General features: G+C 30.1%; 1 protein-coding gene, 1 long non-coding RNA gene and 4 other non-coding genes across 10 annotated transcripts; 2 read left to right on the top strand and 4 right to left on the bottom strand.

Annotated features, from left to right (window-relative positions):
* The first annotated feature begins 5,746 nt into the window (after positions 1 to 5,746).
* Positions 5,747 to 10,766, top strand: LOC105650789 (ADP-ribosylation factor-like protein 8a). Its single transcript, XM_012237743.4, has 6 exons — positions 5,747 to 5,927; positions 7,473 to 7,554; positions 7,655 to 7,687; positions 7,815 to 7,936; positions 9,976 to 10,137; positions 10,474 to 10,766. The coding sequence occupies exons 1-6, from the start codon at positions 5,890 to 5,892 to the stop codon at positions 10,589 to 10,591; spliced, it is 555 nt and encodes a 184-aa protein (XP_012093133.1). The 5' UTR covers positions 5,747 to 5,889; the 3' UTR covers positions 10,592 to 10,766.
* Positions 10,767 to 11,493: 727 nt separating this feature from the next.
* LOC105650790 (uncharacterized) lies at positions 11,494 to 15,879 on the top strand. Of its 5 annotated transcripts, none has more exons than XR_016321492.1 (3): positions 11,527 to 11,982; positions 12,141 to 13,333; positions 13,433 to 15,879. It is a non-coding gene; the product is annotated as an uncharacterized LOC105650790 (long non-coding RNA). The 5 variants fall into 5 exon arrangements; XR_016321494.1 differs by having other exon boundaries at positions 12,141 to 13,489; positions 14,164 to 15,879; XR_016321493.1 differs by having other exon boundaries at positions 11,739 to 11,982; positions 12,141 to 12,194.
* TRNAP-AGG (transfer RNA proline (anticodon AGG)) lies at positions 13,643 to 13,714 on the bottom strand. Its single transcript has one exon. It is a non-coding gene; the product is annotated as a tRNA-Pro (tRNA).
* TRNAP-UGG (transfer RNA proline (anticodon UGG)) lies at positions 14,992 to 15,063 on the bottom strand. The gene has a single exon. It is a non-coding gene; the product is annotated as a tRNA-Pro (tRNA).
* On the bottom strand, positions 15,674 to 15,745 carry TRNAP-AGG (transfer RNA proline (anticodon AGG)). The gene has a single exon. It is a non-coding gene; the product is annotated as a tRNA-Pro (tRNA).
* Positions 15,880 to 17,029: 1,150 nt separating the features above from the next.
* TRNAP-UGG (transfer RNA proline (anticodon UGG)) lies at positions 17,030 to 17,101 on the bottom strand. Its single transcript has one exon. It is a non-coding gene; the product is annotated as a tRNA-Pro (tRNA).
* Positions 17,102 to 17,317: the final 216 nt, after the last annotated feature.

The following is a 17,317-nucleotide window of genomic DNA, read 5'->3' as shown; positions in this document are numbered from 1 at the left end:
GTTACCTATTTTTTTATCTTTATCAAATTAGAAACATATTTATTTTAACTATTTTTTCTTAGTATGTATGAAATTTAAAATATATTTATTTTTATGTGACATGCTTTCGATGGTTATCTGCTTTGCATATGGCCACCCAACATTTACCGTAGGCACGATAACTAGTACATCAAGGTGCATTCTTCTGGGCCATCTAGTATTAGAAAAAAGTCCTGTCAATGCTCCAACGCTCACACCGAATATGGACCGAACTATCTCACGACCTTCTAGGTAAGATAAAGATTTATGGTCAAATTTAATTTGGAGATAAGAGATGGGGTAAAAAAATAGTAGACAGAATAGGTTATATTTCATTTCAATTTTAGCTACATGCAAGAGTTGATTGGAACTTTAATAATTGTCTTGCCCAAATGAACAAATGCAATTTCGAGGATGCTTCTATGAAATTTCTTGAAAATGCAAGTACAGGGACTATGGTGGGTGGTTGGTTGTCGCTAATTGGCATTTGTATTGTGGTGTGACTGACATATGGGACATTTAATATAATGTCTATTTTTAAAATTAAGAGACATTCGTGAAAACATTTTTCACATGGTTGTTAGTTGTCAGGTTTATCCTCCGAATAATGGCAGGATTCAAAATTATTTTGAAAAGTAATGTGTTTTTCTAAAACTATTTACTATAATAATATGGGAAATTAAAAAAAAAAAAAAAGTTAGAGAATACTTAATAAATCACCAGACTTGAGAAATTCTATTAGATTTCTTAAACCTTTCTCCCTTTTTTATTTTTAAATTAAAAATAAAAAAATGCTCAACCTTTCTCTATATTGCTATTTTTTTTATTCTTCGTTTTCTGCGTGGGTATATATATATATATATATATATATATATATATATATATTTCAAATAATTGTTTTTGTTGGATTATATTAAATATTTTTTTATTTATAATTTCACACTAACTTTAGGTGATGTTTGGTTACTTTACTATAAAAAATTACTTTACTAGAAAAGTAGAATTCTAGAAAAGGATTATAAGAAAGTTAATTATATGTTTACATGACAATAAAACTTTTTAGGAAAATAGCATAATTGTGACAATAAATTATAAAGTTTAAATCTCTTATTTTATACAAGAATTTAATCTTTTTCCTATCTAGGTTGTGTTCAGCAATAACTTTGTAAGTATAGTATTTGGTAACATAAGGTTTGAACTAACTTTTGGAGGTTAAGGTAACATTTTATAAAAAAATAACTCATATAAAATTTAGCTTTTAGAATTTTATGAAAAGTTATTAAAACAGTTAACAACTAAATATTATTAAAACCGCTAATAGCTAACTTTGCCGAACATACTCTTAATTTAATTTTTTAGGAAAAGTAGTAATCAAATATTGGAATCCAACTCTTCCAATCCATTTTCCATGAGATTTCAGCAACTAAACGCCTTATTAATGTGAAAATATTATTTTTAAAATAAAAATGCCATTTGTTTAAAATAAAATAAAATATTATTAATATGAAAATATTATTTTCCAATCCATTTGCCATTTGCCAAACTTATATATAATTAAGATGCTGCCACTTTCAGACTATTGTTATTGCCTAAACAGAAAATGGTAGGGTCTGAATCTCTTCCATCTGCCATGTTAAAATCCATGAAACAAAATATAAGACACTTCTTTTAAATCTGAAAATAATCAAATTAAAAATCAAAAATTAAATTTCTTTTCATCGAAATAATAAAAATGAGTAGTCTAATTCAATTATTTGATTATAGTCAAACAGTGCCCATCCCTAAATCATACAAAATAATTTGTAAAAAGAGTTCCAACCTAGCAAGTATGGCAAGACATACTGCATAAAAATGGTTAATAGAGTGGAGATGACTCTCTTTGGTTGAGGGATTTGCGGAAAAATTATACAGTACAACTGTGATTCCATGTAGAATGTCATACATGTAATGACAAACCAATAGTGAATAAATAAATACGCGTAAACGAGTCTCATAATTTATATTGTTTTTTCTTTATGTAACAGTTAGTTTTCTAAATTTCAAAAACTGTATTTATGCAATTATTTGGCAGTTATTTTTTTAATTAGATCCTAAAATTGCAAATCATTCTATGTAAACATCTTACATGGAATTTTAATTGGATCATATAATTACAAACCATTCGATGTAAATATTTTATATGAATCACAGTTTCACGGTATAATAACTCGGATTTAAGTTCATCATCCTACAGTTTGCCCCGAAGGATAATAGTATTTAAAAAAAAAAAAAAAAGACGCATGATTCCTCGAATAAAAGTTACGATACAGTACATGGAGCATTGAGAGGGATTGCTTACTCAAGATTCTATTTTCAGTCTGATTGTTGTTCTTTATTTACTCTAAAAAAAATTGACTCCCTTCGATATTTTTTTTTATATAGACAAAATTTCCATTTTGATTGTTTCATTTAAATAGACAAAATTATTCAATTTTTTAGCCAAATAGCAAATTCTATCATTATGGTTTCGATTCATTCTGTAGCCAAAGTACATGGTCTAAATTTTCCTTCATTTGCTTTGTTAACAACACCAAAGAAAGTGACAAACAAAATTCAAATACTGCATTAAATATGATTGAATTATCAATGCAACTGTATTATCTTTCTCTCTCTAGTTTCAGCCAAATTACATGTAGTTTTCAGGTTTTGTACTTTATTTATTGTTACACCATCTGCATTTAAATCTTCTAATTGTGACACACTTTTGTTATATAGCTATATATTTTTCGCTATCATATCATCATATTTAAGTAAAATAAAAAATGCGTGAATAATTGTAATTTATATTTCATTAATTAAAAATAAAAAAGTTATTATGTGTCTAGTTTAACGTTATATCAACGCGTTTTATTATAAACTACTCGTGTGAAAAAATTGACTAAAAAAAACAGCATATGTTATATAAGTGGAGCATTAAGGATTTTGCTGCAAAAAAATTGCGTATTTTTATGGAATGTGCAAATTATATGAAATTGCACCATACTTTCGTTATGAAATATGCACATTTTTAATGGGAGGACAAAAGTTTTTCATTTGATTAGGCCGTTAAGTTGACATTAATCAACAGAAAATTGGGTTCGATTCCTCTGTAATATGTTCTTTAAATGTGCTTATTAAAATAAGTTGGTGTGAGATATTGGACTTTCTCTATGAACACTCAATTAATGCAATGCTAGGGCAAAATATGAAAATTTTTCCAAAAAAATTCAGCTAAATTAATTCCTTAATTTATGTACAAAGTTAGCTGTGTCTATATAAAGAATAGAAGGCAGTAATAAATCTTGCTCTGGTAATGACGTCAACCTATATTATAAGATTGCTCATTTTGTGATAAATAGAAAATAAAACTCATTAAAAATATATAATATAAAATTCTGATATAACACGATCTATTATTAACAAACCATGTAGTATAGTAATATTATCGTGCAATTTATCATTATTAAATTTATTTTGAAACCATATAATTGATTGCTCCGTTTTGAAATCTACTAGTTCTTTATATGACGTGCATTACACGTTGATTATGTTTGTTATATATTTATTTTTTTTATCTATATAATATCAAAGCATAAGTTTTGTTTAAATTAAAATAAACTATTTGCACTGTTACTTCTTATGTACTTAATTCTATTTTTATATAATGAAGTAGTTTCAGAAAAAAAGTTCAATACAATCCTTAGACCTAATCATTTAATCCCTAAATCAAGCCATCATTCAATGTTCAACCCCTGCCCTTAACCCCAAATCAATATCTATATACAACTATAATAAAAAAATAATAATAACTTATTTTGTACTGCTAGGTAAAAGAAAAGAAATAAGAAGATAATATGAATTTGATAATGGAAATCACTTTGGCTACAGTCATAATATTACTTATCCAGTGTATCAGAGAAAGTAATATAAGTACATGCACATAAAATCTTGAAACACCAAAAGGTGACCGGAATAGAAATATATATTTCTAGTTTTTTTCCAATTTCTTAAAACACTATTTTCTTTTAAGTCAAATAGATTTAGAATAGAAGAAAAAAATAATAATAAAATTTAAAATACTTAATCATCAATATATCATCTATTTATTGCAAGTGAAATATAAATCTCTTACTAAATTAAAATGATAGTAGTTATAAATTATTCAGTAACGAAAAAGAAAATAAAAAATTATTATTAAAAATAAAACTCTTTCAGAACTCACCTAACAAAAAAAAAAAAAAAGTTTCAACGTATATAGATATATGAATATATCAATAAAATGATATATATTTTTGAATTAAAATTTTCAACTGTTTATCATCTCAGGTTTAATTATGTAAATTTTGTTTCAAAATTTACTTTATAAAAAATATATCCAATCAAATCTTACAAATATAAAGAAAAAATATTAATAAAGTAATATACTCTTTTATTTTTATCTCTCTCCTAAATAAAATATTATATATTCGATTTGAAAATTTATTTTTTTAAAAAAATATATCAAATCAAATCACACAAAGGAAAAAAAGAATATTGATAAAAGAATATATTTTCTTTCTTTTTTTATCTATATCCTAAAAGAATTAAATATTTAATAAATAAAATATAAAACAATTTTCCAATGTGTCTTTGTCATATATATTTATTAAAAAATAAATTTAGTAAAGAGAAAATTTAAATTTTGAAATGCTTATTATTATATGTATTTATTTAAAAATGATTTTTTTATTCATTAATAGGCTTGATAGGCCAAAATAATACTGCGGGCTACACAGCAAGGAATAACCTTCCACTCACCAAATTAATAAAAATACTTGTAGTCGAAAAAATTCAAACTTGGGACCTGTCACTCTTCATATAAATGAAAAGACAATCAAATCACATATGATTGGTTTAAAAAATAATTTTTATAAATATATCCAATCAGCTAATAAAATATAATTTTCTAATTGGCTATAACTAATGTTATTTTAAAATATTCTAAATTTTATCAAGCGCGATATCAAAAATCTTATTATTATCTAGTTTTTCACATTTATACATAGTATAGTATAGTATAGATTTTTCATGCGGATTAAGTAAAAAGTAATATTATCATTATACTAAAAAAATATTATCATTACTTTGGAAAAAAAAAAAGTAAGAAATAGGTAAAGATTACCCCCGTTGATTTGTCTTTTGAATGATTATCTTATTGGTGGACGGGCCGACATTAATAAAGTACTATTTTTTAAATTTTGGAAAAAAAAAAAAAAAAAAAGACAGGAGAGAATTAGAGACAGAGAACCAATCAGGAAAAACATAAAAAAAAAAGAAAGAGATAAGAACCAATCAATTGGCACCGCGTGTTCGCATCCCTCTGGACGTACAACCACAAATCGACAACCTGGAGATAGCCAACTGAGAATTGAGAAACTGGAAGAAGTTGCCTCACGCGATAAACAAGGACAAAATAAAAATCCATTTCCTTTTCAACTTAGTAAAACTACGTCGTTCAGTTTCCCCAAACTCAACATTTATGACATTCATCCTTAGCGCGTGCACATATTTTCACCATTAAGATACTAACGGATGTAGCAAAAAATCGCTACTATTGGCTGATATTATCCACTCTCATTATTTAGCGCGTGGAGGAAAAAATAAAACAATTTTATTTTGTTTGTACTTGTATTATGATTACGTTTGGTGTCCTGGGTTTGGATTTTTAAATAGGGAGGGAATTGAATTCAATTATTGAGAGGAAAAGGCACAAATAAAGACTCTTTTCTTTTTTCATCAACAGATCCATCTCTCGAATCGAAACCCTAATTTCTTGTTATTTTTATTCACATTGACAAAAAAAGAAGAACGAAGATGGGATTATGGGAAGCATTTCTCAATTGGCTGAGAAGGTAATTTTTTTTGACATCTGTTTGGATGCTGAGAAATTTTTGAAATTTATTTCAATTTTTTTTCTCTGAGGTGTGAAGTTTCTGAATTTTGAATTCTTTGAAATTTAAACCAAGACTAATGATAATAAATGGGCACACATGAGTTTCTTGATTTGATTTTTTTGCCTTAAATTGTCGAAACCATTATTCCATTTTGTGATAATTAAACCTTGGGTTTGGTCGAAAGAAAATTAGGCTGTTGTTTAGGTTTTATTTGTTTGGTTGAAAGGAGGCTTTGGAAAAGAGAGGAAATTTTGTTTTGAAAAATTTCAATGCTCCTTAAATTACTCTTAAGTGACTATTTGGATTATTATCTCGTTTCATATTTTCAGTTTCAATTTACTCCCAGGTAGAGAGAGAGAGAGACAGAAAGAGATAGAGATATTTAGTTTCAATTTTAGGTGGCAAAATGGAGACTTATTGGAAACAATGAAATTTTTGGTTGCATTATTTGCTAGGAAGTGTGAAGGATTTTAATTGAGTATTTCATATGCTTTCATGGAAGTATCTACTGAAGGTCTTAACTGGATGAGACTAATTAGGTTGATTTTTAACATGTGTTATACAGCTGCATGAATCCTTAGATGTATTAGGTGGAATGCACTATTGAAAGACCTTGAATCAATTAAACAATCAATTTTTGATATGCTAAATAGTTAAGTTAAACAGTGGCAATTATTATGAGACCGAGTCGGTGGTTTGAGAACAATGGTGGTGGGAATTTTTGACCCAAGGCAATAGCTTATTATGATGTCAGCAAATCTTTAGGTAGCTTGTGGAAGCTTTTTTAGTTCCATGATGCTGTGAAATGGAATTGGTTGCAGTTTCATAGGTTGAAAGTAAGCATATGGACAACTTTTGTGGTGCTTGAAAAATTTTGGGACATTTGGTTCTCCTAATGCTTAATGATAGTGGTTCTTGATGGTTCCTTTGGGATTTTGGTCATTCGTACTTAGATCTTGTTGGTTCTTATAGTGACGTTTCGTATGGTCAAAGACAAGTTTTTTTTTTTTTTTCTCCAATTGTTGGACTACCAGCTCTAATAACATGCGGTAGTGAAATTATATATATATATATATATATATATATATATCAATTTGTCTAGGCCGGATTTATTGGGTCTCTTAGTAAAAATTGCAGTTCTCAAGTCGCACCATCGATAGAATCAGCATTTCTGCTGCTGTTGCTATGAAAAACTACTGTCATAATAATAAACTTCATTTTCAATGCCCTTGTTACCCCTTTCAATATTAATCCTGGATGGCTTTAAAGAATTTCATAGAAATTAATCATCTAGTAAATCCATGCAATCAGCAGAGATCTTTACATGTTTTTGAGAGTCCCTATTGCTGCAACCTGTATCAAGTTAAATCGCATAATATGAGTGGATTGAAATGATTCTTGCTCCTTCCCTTTCCGCGGAAGTATCTGATCTCAAATAGTCTTGACTCTTTATATGTATTGGATTTTCCATTTTTACATATTTCTTTTGTTTTCTGATTGTAGTCTCTTTTTCAAGCAAGAGATGGAATTGTCTTTGATAGGACTTCAGAATGCAGGGAAAACATCACTCGTAAATGTTATTGCAGTAAGTGAGAAAGTTCACAACTTGTTTGTTTATATGTTTTTGTTTTTCTGCTATTGTTTTAAGCTGACAGCAGAATTTCTATTTTGACACCTTTTTCTAGACTGGTGGATATAGTGAAGATATGATCCCAACAGTAAGTAGCCTTCCTAAAACTACTTTATGTTGTGGCCTATTTCTCATTTGTAATGGAGTTCTTTTACCTGGTAACTACTTGCATTAATTCATGGACATGCCAATCAAGTTGTCTCTTTTACCTACAGGTAGGATTTAATATGAGGAAGGTAACAAAAGGAAATGTCACAATAAAGTTGTGGGATCTTGGAGGTCAACCAAGGTTTCGCAGCATGTGGGAAAGATACTGCCGCGCAGTTTCAGCTATTGTGTATGTCTCACTTTTTTAACTATATATGCATAACCTTGTTTGCAATCTTCATGCTCACTTTTGTCTCAAAATTATAGGAAGAACTTTAAGACCTTTGAAGTATGCAAAACCATATGCATGTGCTTTAATTTTTTTTGCTCATATATTTTCTTGCTGAAATGTCAGTGTTTCAAAAAACATGACCAATGTTTATCACATCCAATAGTATCAGCATGTACATCTTTTCTTTTCATATTTGTTTGTTTTCATCTATTTTGTTGATAAGAGTATTGATATGGTCTTTTCTTGGATATGAATCTTCTATATCCAAATTTACAATGAAATTCTTCCATCTTGAATTCACACTTCTATTGCTCACGTTATACTTAGTTTTCTTCCTTTATCAAATTCCCAGAACCAAGTCATGGATTATCTAATGTTTGTGTTCATATAATTGGTGCTTAAAGAATGCTTAAGCTGCAAAAACCTGAAAATGTTTTCTTTTCAGCATATATGAAAAGAAATGTATTTTAGCTAGGGGATGCCTTGTATAATGTATTGCCTCCAATATATGGGCTTAACCATAGTTCTTGATTTGGGGAATTTGAGAGTAATATAAGTCTGCAAGATTAATAAGGACCTTTATGTGAAAATTCTGTATAAGAATGCGGCATTACGTAGCTAACCCTGTAGCATTACCTTGTTTCTTTTAAAGCAAAATTGAAGATTCTGAACTGAACTCAGAGACCTTGATACATCATTTGCATCTGTTTCCCTTAGGCAAGGGTGCAAGAGAGGTAAAGATTTGGTGCAAGATATGATTCTAGTTACTGTGGATTAGAAATTTAAAAACATTTTGGAAGAATGTAGTAGGAAGTTTATGGTTTTGAGCAATATCTTAATGATTCATGCTTCATCCACCCCTATAGTTTTGAATTTAGTCTTGGTTGAGTTCAGCTTCTTCATTTCACTAGCTATAAAAATTTACATCCTTTGATTCTGTGACTCTTCTTGTTATGCTGTCTGCATTTATACCATCAATGTGCCCTAAATATGTTGTGTGACCTCCTCTTCTTGTTGCAATTCTCGTTTACTGAAATCCTTGCACAACTTAAAATGAGGACATTGCAGAGAGAATGGATATTTTGAAAATTTAGGCTTTAACTTGTCCTTCCTCATCCTGTCTCTTACTGTTATGAGATCTTGCAGCCCCAAGCAGGAGAAATTATGTGCAATCCTGTTACCTAGGTTGAACAATGATTTATCCAACATTTCACTGCTGCTTATTTTAAATGACAGTGTCTCATGAGCTAATTGTGAAATAGGCGTTGAAATTTTGTGCTGAGTTATATTAAGTTAGCCCAACATGTTGTCTAGGTTATGTGTGGCTCTTCTGGATGTTGTCTTCTGTGAAAAGAAGCGTTCTTTATCAATTAATGTGTCATAATTGAATACTGTTTGGAATAATAGTTGAGTGGGATAGGTTTTGAAGGAAGGGTCTCCCAAGTCTTGTATTTTTACAGATCTTCTGTTGTTTTTTGGTGGATACGCGAGCCTTTCTCTTGTATATGGATTGGCACCCCTTGGTGCTAAGTTCTAAATTTATCCTTTTGAAAAAGAAGGGTCAGATAGGAAGTTCGTTGTGTCTATTCTGCAGTCTATCATTGGTATTGATATCTTTTCTTGTTTGCTTCCCTTTTGAATATCTCTTATAAAGCTTGTTTAGGTTTAGGCATAAGGAGTCTTGGTTTATTTTATTAATATGAGATCCTTCTTAGGAAGTGTCCTAAACAGTAGGTTTGTATTTTCTTTTCCCCCTCGTGATGATGATCCCCATCTGAAACAAATGTAGTTAAGCAGAGTCTCAAAGGCCTTTTTATTTTTTACAGTTTCAATTTTCTGGTGCATAAATTTATTGAGCATCTTGCCTGAAGGCAGTTGCAAACCTGCTGCATGGCGACTCTTTATGCTTGTTCTTTATATTCTTTATGCTGCATTTTGACAAACTGTTCTCTTGATACATATTCAGAGATGAGCTCAATATTTTTTTGCGTTTGCAGATATGTTGTGGATGCTGCAGATTATGATAATTTATCTGTCTCAAGAAGCGAACTTCATGACCTTCTAAGCAAGCCGTCTCTGAATGGTATTCCCTTGCTGGTACTTGGAAACAAGATTGACAAACAGGGAGCTTTGTCCAAACAAGATTTTACAGAACAAATGTAAGTGGTGTTTTGGAAAAGCTTTGCCCAAATGCCATGAGAAATCTTTAAAACGGTGTTGAATAGGCTTAAGATAAAAAATTTTACATTGATCAAACGTGTCATGTTTGAGGCATTAACTATCACAAGCATTTGTTCAATAAAAGAAAAGAAAAAAAATTTCTCTCTAGTAGTAGTAGGGATTCCTAGCAAAATCAATATATTAAATTCAAGAGGGAATCCATAAGACAACGATATGAGAAGCTTAGTTCTTGCCACTGCATATTCTTCTATTTTCAATTTTAATACTATCAAAATTTCACCGTATTTTGATATTAATTACATTATTTTGTGCAGGGGGCTCAAATCAATTACTGACAGAGAAGTATGTTGCTTCATGATTTCATGCAAGAACTCTACCAACATTGATACAGTTATCGATTGGCTTGTAAAGCATTCGAAATCAAAGAATTGAGTGATGGTTGCTGTACTTTTAGCGGTCAGTGTATGAAAATTTTTAAGCGGCTATAATTCAGTTTGATTTTAAGTGGTTTCTTCTGTGTCTAACTGGGTTCTTGATGTTTGACCATTAACTTTATTTTCCCTGAATGGAGTTAATAGCTGGAGTATGTATTGTTTTCATGACATGACACCCTTGTATTTTTCTTTTTTCGGGTGGCAAACTGGTTTTATTTTTATGTACAGATATTAATTTGTGATTTGCAATGTAAACATGCTACAAGTGTTGTGGTTTTGAGTGAAATAATGTTTTTTCATGCAAGTGTGTGCATCTTTAATTGTGAATTCTTAGTATTTGCTATATCGATTAATATAGATTTGGGTGGTCTTTCGAACCTGCAATCTTTTTTTTTTTTTTTTTTTTATTTGCATTTTATTAGTCGAGCATCTGAAGAAAAAATTTAACAAGTGATTTACACATTATTGGCAGGTTGTTTGGATTGATGAAATTTGAATGATAGAATTTAAACTTTTTATAGGTTTACAAGATTATTTCATTTAGTTGAGAAAAAATAAATGACAAATCATGAAATCAATAAATTTCATTATTTTAGAAGACAAAAATCTCATTTCAAATATGAAATTTTCTCAATAATTGTTTTTATGAATAATCATAAAATTTAACTCATTTAATTTTAGTCTAAAAACATTTTGTAAATTCATGAATCCAATCTTTTTAAAATCAAACAATGTAATATAAAATTTAATTTATTTCAAATGAGCAAATAGATTTTTTATCTTTCTAATAAAATGTTATGAAATTAAAATCGCTTATTGCTTCAATTAAAATCTTATTGGTATTTCATAAAAATTATTTAAATGAGGTAAGCTCCCTGTTAAGTTGTTGGAAAAGATATTTTAACCCTCGTTTGATTTCTTACAAATAAAAAAAAAATTTGAAGTATTTTGAAAATTTGAAAAATAAAATTACGAAAACCCCCTGAGGCACATGAAAATTATTCATGTGCATGTCCATTTACAATAATCCAAAAATTATTGTAATAACCTCTCCTTTTTCTTCTTCCCCTTTGAAGAAAAACGTTTTTTCTCAAAAAAAAGAAAATATATAAATAAAAAAATTACAATAGTAGCTTCTAAGATTTAGAGGCAGTACGAACTGTACGGTACAAACTGCATGAGAACTCATCTCACTCCATGACAAACTTATAAAAATCAGCAAAGCAACTAGAAGCATCTTGGCCTTTTTGACACAAATCAAAACGTACCTGGTCTGTTTGTTTGGCAAGAAAACCGACAAAAAGCAAAGAGGAAAAATCATCTCCTTTTCCCCTGTTTTCTCCGCAACCAAATAGAGCACCAGTGCCCAAATTATTATCCGACCATATTGTAATTAATAATTATTTACTTACAATCGGTTTTACTTAGTGTTATCTTACGGGTTATGTTTGTATTTGTTGATTTTTGTGGGTTCCGTATATGTTTTTTTATGGTTATTTTGTTAGCATATGTTATTCTTGTTAATTTCTTCATCTTCTGTTTTGCAGTTCTTTTGCTATGCTTGGTTTCTTCTGTTCCTTGCTTCTCAGGTTCATCTTGAGGTTAAGGTTAATTTTATTTTATTTTTTCTGAGCTTTTTCTTGTATAATTGTTTGTTTCCCTAAACTAATTAGAGTTCTGTGCTAAAATAAGTGGGAATTTCTGGTGTCATAATTTTGGATTACATGTCAAGTGCAGATACTTGACTGTATTATTATTGTAATCTAATAATATCAGACAAAGTATGTTGACTTCAATATCAGAAACCAATACTTAAACCCATATGATTACTGACTTCTTAATGTAGAACAGAAAGGAAGGCGAGACATTTGTAGAATTAGAATTGAGCTTGGGGTCTCTCACATCCAAAGTGAGAATCATACTGATAGATCAAATTCCCATTTGTTGTTGCTGATTTTGCTTAATTTGTAACATATGGATTCTCTAATTTTCAATTAATATGAAAACGAATAGGATCTACTCTAGCAGAGAAAATGTTTCCTGTTATTCAGATTTTATTATGATTGTTATATTTGTGTTGTTGGATTCTCTAAACCTTTTTTTTATTGAAACATTGTATTTGACCTCAGATTTCTATGTTTCAAACTACAATAGGATGTTGAGTGTGAAAATTTGTATGGGATCTAAATTCCTTACATTGGCATTCAGAGAATTGAACATTGAACTAGTCACACGCTAAATAAGAATCATACTGTTAGATCAAATGCGCAATGCTGATTCTAGTTTGGTAATAGATAAGCAAAGGATGAGTATTGACCTTATGATAATCTTCTTTTCCTTGGCATCACTTGCTGTAAAACTTCATCTAAATATTACATGTACAAGAGATGTTCCTTAAACCATTTTCTGTTTTGACTTGAAAGCACTATTCTTGGTTTTGAAGACCAAATTTTCAACACCATCTAAGTACTTATTAATGTCAAGGTATGCATGTAGCGGAATGGTATAGAAAACTTTGTCTTCTGGTCTGCAGTTGGATCGAGCTCTGTTTGATTAGGTTAAGCAAGCGAAGTTGACTTTATAGCATTGGAGTTTCTTGACAAGTATCAATTATTGTAAGGGTCTTCAGCAGCACATGCTAATATCTCACATATAATTCGGAGATGAGATGACTGGCAAATTAAATGGAAAACAGATAACGAAGTGCCATGACAGATCACAGAACCTTTTCGATATTTATGTTTGTATCTTGGCGTGTAGTCTTCACCTTTTTTTGGCTGTCTTTGGATGGTTATTGTTAATCAGTAAACTTGGTTTTAATGTTCATGCCATTTGACAGGGTTGAGGTGACTTCGATTTTTCTTGTTAATAAATGAAGGTAGATACAGCCATACAGGTATGATCCTAAGCTGAATATCATTTTTCACATTTTGTTTTGCAAGTCATTCATTGGTCAAGATTTTTGTCAGAAAATAGTACTTTTAGATTCTCTATAGTGTTTCATAAGCTGTTCAAAAATATATATGTATAAAATATTTAATTCTTAAATGGGGCATTCCGAGAATTGAACTCGGGACCTCTCGCACCCTAAGCGAGAATCATACCACTAGACCAAATGCCCAATAGATAATGTTGTTTCCTTTGTCCACCCCCTTCTATGATAGCATCTAGTCTCCTTTAAAAATAAAATAAAGATGTGGAATATTGACCGGAGCCTGACATATTTATTTTTTTATATAGTTTTTGTATTTTGCCTTAGGCAACTGAAAACTCTCATATGCTGCTAGAAAAGCATTTGTTTTCCTGTTTGACTTGGGCGAAGATGATCTGATTATCTGCTTAAATTTCATATCATAAATTAAAATGAAAATGTGAGGCATTCCGAAATTGAACTCAGGACCTCTCATACCCAAAATGAGAAACATACCAGTAGACCAAATGTCGACTTGTTGATTATAATTACATGCAATTTTTATTGATCTTCTAGTCTGGAGGTTGGGAGCACAATTTCCCTGTGGATACTCAATGTATAAAAGAATGTGACAGTTTGTTGGTTCTTGCTCCTTCTAGGATATTTTTCTACCGGCTGCGCTTTTTTTTTTTTTTATTGGAGGAATGAGGCACTTACGCTTTCCTAACAATCATGTTCAATTGGTGACTATGTCTTACTCTTGAATCAACTTATTTTGAATTTCTATTTATAAGGATCTATATTTTCTTGACTAAAATTATGGGGGCAATTTAAGTTTGAATGGGGCTATTTCTGTATGGTTGACTATTAAACTTGGAATGGACACTTTTAAGTATTCAGGACCAGCAATAAGTTGTCTAGCTTTAATGTTTGGCTGGTTTACAGCTTTCTCCAGGTACGAGTAAAATTATGTTCAAGAAAGGTAAGTTTGAATATTCGGATAAATAAAGTTTTGGTTGAGTAACAATGAATTAGTATATTAATTGTATGCTAGCCATTTATGATTAACTCTTGCCTGTTCCACCTATCTTGAGATTTTGTTTTCTTGATATTTGCTTATTTAATTTGTTGCTTTTTTTTTTTTTAACTCTAGAATAATTGTTATGTTAAGATTATGGTGTTATTAAATATTGCAAGGAACAATCAGTAAATTATTCTGTGAACCCTATATATATAAGGTCTGTTTTCTCAAAATTTGTCAAGGAATTTTTTACTGTTCAGGTTAAGGTATAGCAGTGTAGTTACTTTCCACTTTCCACCTTAGGCTGGGTTGTTAGTCTGAGTGATTGAACTTGCAGAACCATTTGGTGGGGTGGAGGCAGCTGGCCTTTTATTGACTGCTCAACAGTTGTTGCATCTTTTTTGTTTGAAGAGAGTTGCAAAAAAAACATGAAAGTCCACATTGTTCTGCTGACTTTGGGCCATACGGGGCATTCCGAGAATCGAACTCGGGACCTCTCGCACCCAAAGCGAGAATCATACCACTAGACCAAATGCCCTCTTGTCGACCTCAAGTTTTGTTAGTTCTTCTATAGCGCTAATGATGTTTAGGTAGATTAGTTGAATGTTTTCTGTTGTTGGGCACTGAAATTTTTCTTCTTCTGACCTACTTTTCTTAGATCTATGCCTTTTTGTGTGATAACCATTCTTGATTTCCTTTTTAGTTTCCCAATCACAATATTTAAAAGGAAGGCTCATTATAGTTTTTCATTAATGACGCTATACTTGTAGTTTACCTATCCGACTCCTAGTTTGGTACTTGCGGTCTTAGTTATTTCCTTGTGTTAAGCTGAAGATAGGGCACTAGACTGAGCCTCAATTGGAATGAGCATAGAAAATGTACCAAAATAAGCATGATGTTAGTCCGCTATTGATGTCTGCTGCAAAAGTTGCAAAACGTCGTGATATTTAATATTTATAAACTGGAATTACAGTGCAAATTGAACAAATTAATATTCTTTTGTTACAGGGAGTTGCAGCAGAATGGTAAAAAAGGTGCTCATCTGGTTCCCCAGAATTGGACTCAGCTTCTTTAGCTCAAGATTGATGGAGTAGAGTAAATTTGATGAAGTTTAATTCCTGGACAGCTCAGGAGCTAAAAATGCAAGTGGGGCATTCCGAGAATTGAACTCGGGACCTCTCGCACCCTAAGCGAGAATCATACCACTAGACCAAATGCCCAACCGCTATTCTGAATACATGAATTTATTAATCTTTGTCGACTTAATTATCAAATTATGCTGTTTGTTTGAATATATATGTGTATTTATTGTCAGAAAGCTAATTATTTAATTGTCTTATAATTTTGTGGCTTATAGCGGTGTTGAAAATATCACTTAAAATGAGTAGTTGAAATGTTTAATTTAAGATTTATAATGTCTTAATCAATTTTATTTGAAAATTTCAATATTTACATTAATCAATAAATTTAATTCCGAAATTTTTACAAGACACGTCATCTTAGAATTCACATGCTCAAAGATTAATATTTGAAATATATTTAATTGCTTTATGTAGGAATGATATTAATCTTCATTAGATTAGGAGTCGAGTTAATATGGGAGCTCAGCTTTAGCAAGAGTTTTTTTTATCTTCATTCTACTTCCAAAATTACCTAATTATTTATTATCTCTTCAAATTTTCTCTTAATGAAATTTTTCTTTCACAAAATAAAATATTGCTTTAAGATTCGTCTAAATCAAAATATTTGGCATTAGAGATATTCATTCTACAGCTATATTAAGTAGACGTCCAAGTCCTCTATGAATGGGTAAATTTTTAAAGCTAATATATTTACGTCCATGGAGTGCATACAAATGTTAAAAAAATAAGTCTCGGTAGTTTTTACTCCCTACCTACTACAGATTTATTTTTTCTATAACAAATCTGTTTTTTTTTTTTATTATTATTATTATTTTATCTCCATATTTTTAGTTTTTTTTGTGCCTTCTTTGTGAGGGCAGTCCTTTCTTTACGAGGGTTTATTACTAAATAAAATTATGATGTTTAATTTTATTTAGTTAGAAATTTTAGATCTTAATTTGTAGATGTAGATCTTTAATCAATGGAGTCTGGTAGTGCGACTTATTCCTCCACTGATGCTATTGATGCATAGCGGTAGAAATTTATATATGTTCATCATTTATTGCAAATTCTTGAAAAAGCAATCCAATTATAGAATTTACTATGAAGGCCAAATTTCAACAGTGGAGTTTCAGCAAGGGACTGAAAATTAGATTTTGTCATTTGAGCTTTCAACTATTAGTTTGAGGGGTTTAGTGTTCTCAATGGTTTGTCGATTTATAATTAATTCATAATTTTTTTTTTTTTTGAAAGAATAATTAATTCATGATTTTACATACAATGCTGGCATCTACCTTAATATTTTAGTGTTGAAAAAGTTTTATTATTGAACTATATAATTGTTAAATATTATTGCTCAAAAGGATTCTTATAGGAAAAAATGGGGCATTCCGAGAATCGAACTCGGGACCTCTCGCACCCAAAGCGAGAATCATACCACTAGACCAAATGCCCAGGAGTTGACGAATCGTTGATTACTGAAATATATATATAAATAGATAATGCTATTAAGAAAATAAAATATAATAAAATATAATGATTCAAGATTTGAAGGATCTAGATCACAATCAATGAAAATTAATAAATTATTGTCTTTTTCCTTTGGTAGGGAGTAGGGAACATATATATTATGATGGTGAAACATATTGATGACCATTGATTAGTGTTTTG

This window comes from Jatropha curcas, chromosome 6 (genome assembly GCF_041381405.1).
Source record: "Jatropha curcas cultivar XTBG-Jc1 chromosome 6, XTBG_Jcur_1.0, whole genome shotgun sequence".
Classification (NCBI taxonomy): Eukaryota; Viridiplantae; Streptophyta; class Magnoliopsida; order Malpighiales; family Euphorbiaceae; genus Jatropha; species Jatropha curcas.
The sequence above is the reverse complement of the archived record's forward strand: the minus strand, read 5'-3'. Positions and strand labels throughout refer to the sequence as shown.

What these genes read in the sequence shown, in the direction of transcription:
- LOC105650789 (XM_012237743.4), top strand. Translation starts at nt 5,890, where the DNA reads ATGGGATTATGGGAAGCATTTCTCAATTGGCTGAGAAG. An exon ending in TTTCTCAATTGGCTGAGAAG is followed by an intron (nt 5,928 to 7,472) that starts GTAATTTTTTTT and finishes TTCTGATTGTAG; the next exon opens with TCTCTTTTTCAAGCAAGAGA. An exon ending in GTGAAGATATGATCCCAACA is followed by an intron (nt 7,688 to 7,814) that starts GTAAGTAGCCTT and finishes TTTTACCTACAG; the next exon opens with GTAGGATTTAATATGAGGAA.